The following is an 11,332-nucleotide window of genomic DNA, read 5'->3' on the forward strand; positions in this document are numbered from 1 at the left end:
CTTAAACATTTTTTTTTAGAGAGAGAGATTTCTCTTAAAAACAATAAAAGAACATTGCTTTTAAAAAATGTCCGTGGACCATTTTTGTTGACATCGGGTAAATTAATAATTTTACCAAGCGGATATACCGGGTGCGTCTCAACAGTGGCTCACCCCTATGACTTTTTTATTTTTTCAGTTAAAAAACGAGATTTCGTATGTGACATAAATTAGGATTGATTGACGTATTCAATTGTTTTCGGTCACTTCCTGTTTCACCGGAAAGTACTAAAACTTTTGATTTTTAAATGGCATCCTCGAAATTTTTTTACTTTATTCGATAGAATTACGTTCTTAATAGAATGACATATCATATGTCAACTTTTGACATTTTCGCATATGGTTAATTTGAAATTATAACTTGCGGTTTGTAACGAAAATTTGACTCGAAATACCAAGTGTGTGGTATCAAATTATCCGTAAAAAAATGCTTTTTCCAAATATGCTAATGAGTCACCCTCGCTCTATTTGAAAAAATTGAGATATGATAGAAAATACGATTTGGGCATTTTCTAACTGGCCAAGACAAGACACTAAAAACAATTTAATAATCGATCAAATCTATTTTTCCAAGGCTCCTTGATTAAGAATCAGTGTTTTTAACACAGCCATGACACTCTAGATTGAATTTTAAAATACGATTTTTTATTAAGCGAGAATGTCAAAAGTTGACAAATGATATGTCATTCTATTCAGAATGTCATTTTCTATCGAATAAAGTAAAAAAATGGCGCCATTTAAAAATCAGGAGTAGTAGTGATTTCCAGTGAAACAGGAAGTGACCAAAAACAATTGAATACGTCAATCAATCCTAATTTGTGTTATATACTAACATACCAAATCTAGTTTTTTTATCTAAAAAAATAAAAAAAGTTCTAGGGTTGAGCCACTTTTGAGACGCACCCGGTATTGATAATGTTACCAGTGTTACTCATCTAGCAATACTACTTTTATATTAATCAATTAAGGCAGTAAACAAACATATGATATACAATTTTATATACTGTATGATCAAAAAAACGGCGTCAGCGATGGCTACGAAATGAAGATCGCTGTCATTTTATATGTAAATTTTGTAACGTTTTTAGTTCGTTACATCTCTTTTTTATATATAATATATGATGTCTGGCCTATCATCACCGGATTCCGTATCGTTCGGGCCTGATAATTTATTTGGCGCGCTTGGCGTAATTTTTACGTTCCCTAGTCGCCGACCCTGCTATAGTTTCACTGTTCTGTGGAGGCGCGCGCTGTCAAGATCGCTTCAAGACGCCTCTCTGCTTAACCCCACTTTGTTTTTGGCCGGTTTGCGGCACGGTTGCAAATCCTGCTTTTAGAAATGGCAATTTAAATCTTGCTGCAAAATCTGAATCAGCTGCCATTTCGAAGCTACAGGTAAAGATGAGATATTATATTTTATAGATTCGATATTATTATTGAATATTTTTAGGGTAGAGTTTTGGATTGACCCACCTTAACTCGTACTTGTATTTTGCTGACACGTTGGTGTACTTTTGCTGTTGTCCTCGAGAATGTTAAATGGAAGAAAGGACAGTTCTTTTGTTTATTATTGAGCCCTCGGAAGTGTTTCAAGGTAGGTTTATTTTGTTTATTAGACCTTGTTTGGTTTTAAACAAGAGTTTCGTATTTTTAGGGTCTTATGGACGTACATTATCTTATGGATGTACATTGTCTTATGGACGGACTGTGTCCAAGGTACGGGTAGTGTTCCCCTGTACCGTTATCTTATGGACGGACTGTGTCCAAGGTTATGGTCCAAGTTACGGACATTATCCAAGGTCCTAGTAGTGTTCCAAGGTACGGGTAGTGTCCCCATATTGCCACAGTATGGATGTAGCGTAAGCCCCATGCTGCTTCGCTCCCATTTCTAAGCCTAGTCAGTAGCTACGGCTGTAGTGATTCATGGTGTCCTCATTCTGTCCCCTTTTGTTGTTTTGGCCAACAGGATCGCCGACAGACAGCACAGAGATGCGAGACCACCTCACGCTGCTACTGTTTGAAGCAAGGTTACATAAAGAACAGCTAAGTGTAAATTTAAGTTCTAGTTTTACATTTAACATCTAAAACATTTTCAGTCTTAAACAGTAATATTGTAATGAAGTTCATAAAATTTCTGGGCCACCCTGTATATTATATTAATATTATACTAGAATAATAGAGACTTGATTCTCTTGTAATAATGACAGGCAGGGTATTTTATTGTTAACTCATTATTGTAATGAACTTCATTAATGTTTCTATTGTTGAATTAAATAAGTTAAATACTTAATTGCCATTTTGTAAGAAGAGTTTTGATCGGTTTTGGTCGCCGTGGTTCGGTGCGAGAAACCGAGACGTTTGCACCGCTCGCCCTACCTGTGCAGGTTGAGTGGAGGGGAGCGTAGTCGAGCAATACCTCGGCAGTACTGGCACGACAGAGTGAGTTGTGTGGTCGCACGTGAACAGTGAAGTTCGAGTCCGGAGTGCCCTGCCAAGTGTCCTGCTGCCAGCTGCCAGCCGCCTGCCGCCTGCCGCCGTATTGTATAAGGTAAGCACCCACCGCCAAAGTGATCGAGAGTAGGTCGTATTCTTTTTATTGTTAATACCGTTTACTTTACTGCCTTGACGCGTTATAGGGATAAGGGAGACAGAGATAGTTAGAACGCGCGATCGCAATAGCTGGCAAAACTTGTATTCGTTCAGGGCCAACCGTCCTCTAGCAGGTAGGGGAGCTGAACGGATCACGTGGACGCGAAGACCGATTTCTTTTATTAAAAAGGGAGACAGAGATAGTTAGAACGCGCGATCGCAATAGCTAGCAAAAACTTGTATTCGTTCAGGGCCAACCGTCCTCTAGCAGGTAGGGGAGCTGAACGGATCACGTGAACGCGAAGACCGATTTCTTTTATTAAAAGGGAGACAGATAGCGGTTAAGGTAGTACAGTAAATACCCGGGTCGCGAATGTTCTTGGAACTAAAGCAGGATCTCGTCTATCCCGCGACTGGTTCTGTAGTTCCCGTATTCTCATCAGGAGCGCCGTGGGATCTCGCCGACATCCCGAGGTGGTCCTGACCGGGCGGTGTGGACTGTGCTTATCCAGGCGACTAACCGAGACGCCGTTTCGTTTTACTGCGCACGATCAGGGCTCGCGTGCGTACCTATCCCACAGGGACTCCGTTTCGTCCTACTGCGAACGATTCAGGGCTCGCGTGCGTATCTATCCCACAGGACGCCGTTTCGTCCTACTGCGAACGATTCAGGGCTCGCGTGCGTACCTATCCCACAGGACTCCGTTTCGTCCTACTGCGAACGATTCAGGGCTCGCGTGCGTACCTATCCCACAGGACTCCGTTTCGTCCTACTGCGAACGATTCAGGGCTCGCGTGCGTATCTATCCCACAGGACGCCGTTTCGTCCTACTGCGAACGATTCAGGGCTCGCGTGCGTATCTATCCCACAGGACGCCGTTTCGTGCTACTGCGAACGATCCAGGACTCGCGTGCCTATCTATCCCACAGGACGCCGTCTCGTTCTACTGCGCACGATTCAGGGCTCGCGTGCGTAATTACCCACAGGACGCCGTTTCGTTCTACGGCGAACGATCCAGGGCTCGCGTTTGTTTATCCCGGGACGTCTGTAACGACGTCGCCGACGTTTAGAAAGTCGGGTTATAAAATAGTATATCGCTCCGGTACGTACATGTCTGTGTTTACTAGGACGCTGGTTAGGAACTCGCGTCGTTTTATTTACTAGAACGTCATGTCAAAAACGCGCTTTGAATTCGCGTGATTAAATCGGACAGTGAGTTGCATATCGAGATTATACGGTCAAAACTCTAGAGGTGCTCGATTGTTGTTGTAAATTTCATTTTACGAGTCTTTCATTATAAATTTTCTTTCACTTTCATTACAATTTAAAGTCGTGAAACTTCCTGGGGTATTTAGCATATAGTTAATTAATTAAATAAAGCCTTAATGTTATGTTATAGTTAACTGTGTGTTTTATTTCTTTTCATTTCATCACTCCCTGGTATCTCCACTGTATAAAAGCTACCCGTATTGGCGAAACGTGGACCTCTTCCACTATAAATAACAGAGGTGGCGCCCGAGAGATTTAAATTTACTACTGTACGCCAGTAAGGCTATTTATTTTTCACTGAACCAAAGAAAAATAAACTGAGACTCTTACAAAATTGGCGCCCGAGCAGGGACTTGATTGTTTTGAAAATTAAACCGTCAAAAATACCAGGAAAACCGGGTAAAGCTAGTAAAAGCAGGAAAGCTATTGAAACAGTGTGAGGGGAGGTGAAAAGAAAATAACAACCGTCGAGCATAAGTACCTCTAGAGACAAGTAAAGTCTCAGTGTTTCTGAGTTAAAAGACTAGTGAAATCTAGAGCGATATGGAAACTGAGGAAGATTTTTTGTCGATCGGTGCTTCCGTCGAAGGTAACGACGCCGTACCGTCGCTGTCACATACAGGTTTGAACCTGGCGCCGTCTGGCACGAGTGCTGAATCTGATTTCAGGACAGGGTGGATTTATTCCCTGAAGAAGTCTGAACTAGCCGCACAACTGGTGCGTTTTGGACTGGATGGTACCGGGACTGTTGAGGAGATGCGAAGAAGGATAGTGAGATTCATTAGAGAAGGACAGGTGAGTCCTCAGCCTGTCACAAAGCCTTTTGGATTTCCTGGAAATAGTGCTGTTGTACCGACAGTGAGCTCTACAGCCACCCTGACCACTACGACAGTGACAACTACAGTGACAGCAACCTCGAGTGGATACATTGCTGGACGTGTAGTGCCTTCTCCGGTGGTCTATACTTCTACTTCACAGCCTGTCCCTCTGCCGATAAATCCAGGTATGTCAAATAGTTTTAATACTAATCCTATACAAGTTTACAAATGGGGGGTGACATTTAATGGTCGCTCGGACCCTGTAACATTCTTAGAGAGACTGGAAGAAATTTGTATAGCACAGAATATACATCCGGATCGTTTATTGCCACATTTGCCAGAAGTTTTGCAAGGAGAAGCTGCGCTCTGGTACCGCAATAACCGAGTAAATTACAGGACCTGGGAAGAATTTACTGGAGAATTTAAAATTTTTTATTATCCAGTAAATTATGAGGTGGACCTAGAGGCGAAGATAAGTCGTCGAGTGCAAAGACATAACGAGTCTGTCACGGCGTACATCACTGATCTTCAAACGTTGATCCGCAGACATGGCAGCATCTCTCTGAATCAAGAATTGCAGTGGTTGTACAGAAATTTGTTACCTGAATTTCGTCAGTATGTCCGAAGAGGAGATTTTCACGATATTTCATCGTTCTCAAGAATAACCAAGGAGTTTGAACTGCTTAATCAGGAACTGCAGCGATCGTCCCGTACTTATGCACCGTCCGATGTCGAAGCCCGACCGAATAATACGCCTCGGCGAGACAGGCTGGAAAATGAGCATGCTGGAGCCAGGAGCAACCTGATGGTTATCCAGAGCCAATCGCCGTCTCAGAGTAAACAGAGACATGTGTCTGTTACTCCCCGTGTTTCAAGATATCCGTATAGAGCGCCGAACTCTGCAAAACAGACTTCAGAAGCAATCTGTTGGAGATGTGGACAGACAGGACACTTCCGCAGACAGTGCACATCCGAGCCCAAAATCTTTTGTTCCCGATGCAAAAAGACAGGTGTTCTTTCTAGGAATTGTCCATGTGTGAGCCCAAGAAAGCGGGAACCAAACCGCACAGAAATATCCCAGGAACAACATTATTCACCAACGGAGATTGTTGAAGAATTACCACAAATCATACGTCAAGAAATTCGTCCTGTTGTGAAGATTCGCTACCGGAACACCGACTATTTGGCACTCCTGGATACTGGAGCTGCCCATTCCTATATTGGAAAGAAATTGACAGAACAGTGCCAAACTTCCAAGGCAATTCCTGTCAAACCCACGGTAAAAGGAGCGAGACTTGCTAATGGTGCCACGGAGTCCATTAGCACAGCATTTAGGATGAAAATCCAAGTAGGAGAGCAGTCTCTGAATGAGGTTTTCCACAGTCTAAAAGACTTAGTTTCGGATATGATTATTGGTATGGATATTCTGGGCAAACATGACTTCCAGATTGATTTACGAACCCGACAGATCCGATTGAATGCTAAGTTGGTGAGTGCAGAATCGGTGGTTTCGTCTTGTAATGTCATGTCAAGTTTAAAGATCCGAAGCTCCGCCGAAGGTTTACAAGTAAACCCGAAGAAAAATGTTGAACAAACAACCGAGAAGTTGAGGAAAGGTCAACGTCAAGCATCCGTTTCTAAAGGCAGTCGCCTTCCGATAAAAACGAGTCTACAAAGCCCTGTAGAAGAGTTCCGCAGACGTCAAACCAACAAGTTTTCTGACTCCAAAGATGTATTGCTTAAAAACTCTGATCGAGTTCCGGTGGAGAAGAATGTGTGCTGGCGATGTGGAATTCCCGGACACCTACGTGGTGTATGTCAGAGAAGATTTATTTTGTTCTGTTCCAGATGTGGGACACTCGGCGTGCGATCACAAGATTGCAAATGTAGATGTATACCTTCCCGTTCAAATCACTCCGAATCCTGGGCTGAGGGAGGTTGGTCAAGAGGAAGATCAACAGGCGTCCAAACCAGTATCTAAAAAAAAACCGTCCCGACTGATGAAGTTGTGGAACTGATTTTATTTGGAATTTTTCAGACTATAACGACTCATGAATCATGAGTCACTGCCAGGAACTATCTGCAGGCTACACTGACGCTAACCAACTCCCCCACATTCCCATGTGTCTGGAAGCCAGTCTAGGCGGAGACAGCAACAACTTGCCAGGGAAGAAGTGGAGAAGTGACATGCAGAAAAGCCCGATGTCCTGGCCCGTCTGAAAACCAACGCCGGACGTCCAGCAACAGGAGTCTGTCGTCACAATGTCCTCAGTCTACAAGTCATCAGATTCTAAGTTTTCATTTCTTGTTTACTCTCTAAAGGGGTTTTGCTTTTCTTTAAAAAAAAAATGAAGGGATTAAAATTAAAAAGGGAAACAGAAAAAGGGTAGAGAAGTTTTGTTTAAGGGAATTCTGTAGTATCTCTCATCTGGTCGTTTTTTGTTTAAATATGAAATTATATTGCGACCAATTGTTCTGCGTGCCTGAAGAGTTGAACTAATTCAGTTGTGCTATAGGTGTACGGGTCTCCATGACTGAGCCATTTGCAGGACAGTTCTACGTCGCTGGACCACGAGGGACTCACCGAAGCCTTAAACACCGCTGGACCACGAGGGACTCACCGAAGCTCTCAACGCCGCTGGACAACGAGGGACTCACCGAAGCTTTCAACACCGCTGGACAACGAGGGACTCACCGAGGCCGCAAACACCGTTGGAGCAAGCTCGACACGTCGAAGCTGCGGTGTCTAGCAGAAGGAAGATCTTCAAGTTGAAGAAGACCGAAGATATTGCGTAATTTAGTTAAGTTTTGCATTTTGAAAATAAACATTTGATTTTGCGGTCGTTTTATTTTAGTAACTTAACCATGATTACGATACAAAAATTTAGATTAAGACTTGACAAATAAACATTTGAGTTTATGGTTGTTTTCTTTTAGTTGTAAGCATAATGAAAGTGATACCAGGTCCCAGATATATCAAGGTTTTAGATTAAGTTTGCCCCGTAACCATTCGAATTTGTTGTTATTTTGTTAGATGAAATCTTGCCCAGTAAATATCCGAATTTATTGTTGTTTTATTAGGTTAAGTTTGGCCCAATAAACATTCGAATTTGTTGTTATTTTGTTAGATGAAATCTTGCCCAGTAAACATCCGAATTTATTGTTGTTGTATTAGGTTAAGTTTGGCCCAATAAACATTCGAATTTGTTGTTGTTTTTATTAGACTTTAAGAGATATACTGGGCGTTAGCTTAAGCTTTGGACAAACAATATTCGAATTGGTTTTGTTTTATTAGATTAAGTTTGGCTCAATAAACATTCGAATTTGTTGTTGTTTCTGGGCCACCCTGTATATTATATTAATACTATACTAGAATAATAGAGACTTGATTCTCTTGTAATAATGACAGGCAGGGTATTTTATTGTTAACTCATTATTGTAATGAACTTCATTAATGTTTCTATTGTTGAATTAAATAAGTTAAATATTTAATTGCCATTTTGTAAGAGAGTTTTGATCGGTTTTGGTCGCCGTGGTTCGGTGCGAGAAACCGAGACGTTTGCGCCGCTCGCCCTACCTGTGCAGGTTGAGTGGAGGGGAGCGTAGTCGAGTACCTCGGCAGTACTGGCACGACAGAGTGAGTTGTGTGGTCGCACGTGAACAGTGAAGTTCGAGTCCGGAGTGCCCTGCCAAGTGTCCTGCTGCCAGCTGCCAGCCGCCTGCCGCCTGCCGCCGTATTGTATAAGGTAAGCACCCACCGCCAAAGTGATCGAGAGTAGGTCGTATTCTTTTTATTGTTAATACCGTTTACTTTACTGCCTTGACGCGTTATAGGGATAAGGGAGACAGAGATAGTTAGAACGCGCGATCGCAATAGCTGGCAAAACTTGTATTCGTTCAGGGCCAACCGTCCTCTAGCAGGTAGGGGAGCTGAACGGATCACGTGGACGCGAAGACCGATTTCTTTTATTAAAAAGGGAGACAGAGATAGTTAGAACGCGCGATCGCAATAGCTAGCAAAAACTTGTATTCGTTCAGGGCCAACCGTCCTCTAGCAGGTAGGGGAGCTGAACGGATCACGTGGACGCGAAGACCGATTTCTTTTATTAAAAAGGGAGACAGATAGCGGTTAAGGTAGTACAGTAAATACCCGGGTCGCGAATGTTCTTGGAACTAAAGCAGGATCTCGTCTATCCCGCGACTGGTTCTGTAGTTCCCGTATTCTCATCAGGAGCGCCGTGGGATCTCGCCGACATCCCGAGGTGGTCCTGACCGGGCGGTGTGGACTGTGCTTATCCAGGCGACTAACCGAGACGCCGTTTCGTTTTTACTGCGCACGATCCAGGGCTCGCGTGCGTACCTATCCCACAGGACTCCGTTTCGTCCTACTGCGAACGATTCAGGGCTCGCGTGCGTACCTATCCCACAGGACTCCGTTTCGTCCTACTGCGAACGATTCAGGGCTCGCGTGCGTACCTATCCCACAGGACTCCGTTTCGTCCTACTGCGAACGATTCAGGGCTCGCGTGCGTACCTATCCCACAGGACTCCGTTTCGTCTACTGCGAACGATTCAGGGCTCGCGTGCGTATCTATCCCACAGGACGCCGTTTCGTCCTACTGCGAACGATTCAGGGCTCGCGTGCGTATCTATCCCACAGGACGCCGTTTCGTGCTACTGCGAACGATCCAGGACTCGCGTGCCTATCTATCCCACAGGACGCCATCTCGTTCTACTGCGCACGATTCAGGGCTCGGGTGCGTAATTATCCCACAGGACGCCGTTTCGTTCTACGGCAAACGATCCAGGGCTCGCGTTTGTTTATCCGGGACGTCTGTAACGACGTCGCCGACGTTTAGAAAGTCGGGTTATAAAATAGTATATCGCTCCGGTACGTACATGTCTGTGTTTACTAGGACGCCGTTAAGTTAGACGCCGGTTAGAAACTCGCGTCGTTTTATTTACTAGAGCGTCATGTCAAAAACGCGCTTTGAATTCGCGTGATTAAATCGGACAGTGAGTTGCATATCGAGATTATACGGTCAAAACTCTAGAGGTGCTCGATTGTTGTTGTAAATTTTATTTTACGAGTCTTTAATTATAAATTTTCTTTCACTTTCATTACAATTTAAAGTCATTGAAACTTCCTGGGGTATTTAGCATATAGTTAATTAATTAAATAAAGCCTTAATGTTATGTTATAGTTAACTGTGTGTTTTATTTCTTTTCATTTCATCACTCCCTGGTATCTCCACTGTATAAAAGCTACCCGTATTGGCGAAACGTGGACCTCTTCCACTATAAATAACAGAGGTGGCGCCCGAGAGATTTAAATTTACTACTGTACGCCAGTAAGGCTATTTATTTTTCACTGAACCAAAGAAAAATAAACTGAGACTCTTACAATATCGTACAGACTATGTTTAGTGGTTAGATTGTTAAGAACATTCATGTCGATTTAATATTTAAAATATGATTTAGATCTTAGGTTTCATCACATTACGCCTTGTAATAGTATTACTTTTTTATAGATATTATTATTGCACTAACATCATATAAAATATATCAAATTAATTAAAGTAATGCTACATTTCATATATTCTCTTAAACTTAACATGTCTTGTATTTTATCATAGTTGTTTTCATAGATATTTAGTACAATTCTTAACATCACTTTCGTTGACATATAACCACTATAATAATTATTAAAATTGTACAATGCTATTTACCATCACAGTCCATCTTGAATAATATAGTCATTAGTTTTAAGTAATATACAGCTGTGTTTTCTTTCTCTGTACATGCCTGGCGCCCATTATCTATTTTTTTTGTTTATTGTTATTAATTAGTTTTCTTTCCAGTGAAATACCTTATCCACGACTGCTCTCCGATGAAAAGCCGCCGTTCGCAGTGGTAATGTTTAAAAAAAACGCTACAATTTATATGGGAAATGTCATCGATGTTCATTTCATAGCCATCGCTGACGCCGTTTTTATTCGATCCATACGGTACTAATTCATTATACTAAAATTAAATCATAATATTGTAATTATATTCCTGCAGTTTAAGTGAAAAGTTTTGTTCCTAAATATTTACTATACATATAATAAACGCGTGTTGAAATATTAATTCTGTGGAATGTGGAATATATATCAATATAACATAAAGCGAGATGTATTATAATGGCTAACCCAAAATTCAGCTTTGTCGGAATTTTGGTGGATTGAAATGTTTATTTTGACCGGAGTAGTATTATAACATAGAGGATGTCTCCGTGACATGACCTAGGATTAGAAGTTCTAGAGAACTGAAATCTCCAAACTAAGAAAACAACAGGGATCTTTCAACTTTTTCGCAGTACATATCTGCTGATACCTAGAACTTGTAATTTATTTTTGATTTATTTTTCACTGGGGCATTCAGGTTAATTAGTATACAGGCTCTTAAATAAGTGCAAACATTTTTAGGGCTGGTAGATCTCGATAAAAGAAACGTATTTTCTCTTTGCCGTTTTTAAAATAAATCCAAAATAACCGAGTTAGCTGCGTTGAAAATTAAAAAAAAAACATTTTTTGCTTATATTTTGCGAACCACTTGATCTTTTCTTGGTGGTTTT

The 11,332-nt window shown here is 41.9% G+C and overlaps 1 protein-coding gene across 1 annotated transcript; it reads left to right on the forward strand.

The window, feature by feature from the left end:
- The first annotated feature begins 3,929 nt into the window (after nt 1-3,929).
- Nucleotides 3,930-6,748, forward strand: LOC115878604. Its single transcript, XM_030895151.1, has 2 exons — nt 3,930-6,205; nt 6,257-6,748. Exons 1-2 carry the CDS (start codon nt 4,442-4,444, stop codon nt 6,695-6,697), a joined length of 2,205 nt encoding a protein of 734 aa, XP_030751011.1. The 5' UTR covers nt 3,930-4,441; the 3' UTR covers nt 6,698-6,748.
- Nucleotides 6,749-11,332: the final 4,584 nt, after the last annotated feature.

The sequence above is a fragment of the Sitophilus oryzae genome, unplaced genomic scaffold (assembly GCF_002938485.1).
Source record: "Sitophilus oryzae breed Bouriz unplaced genomic scaffold, Soryzae_2.0 scaffold_151_pilon_pilon, whole genome shotgun sequence".
NCBI classification, from domain to species: Eukaryota; Metazoa; Arthropoda; class Insecta; order Coleoptera; family Curculionidae; genus Sitophilus; species Sitophilus oryzae.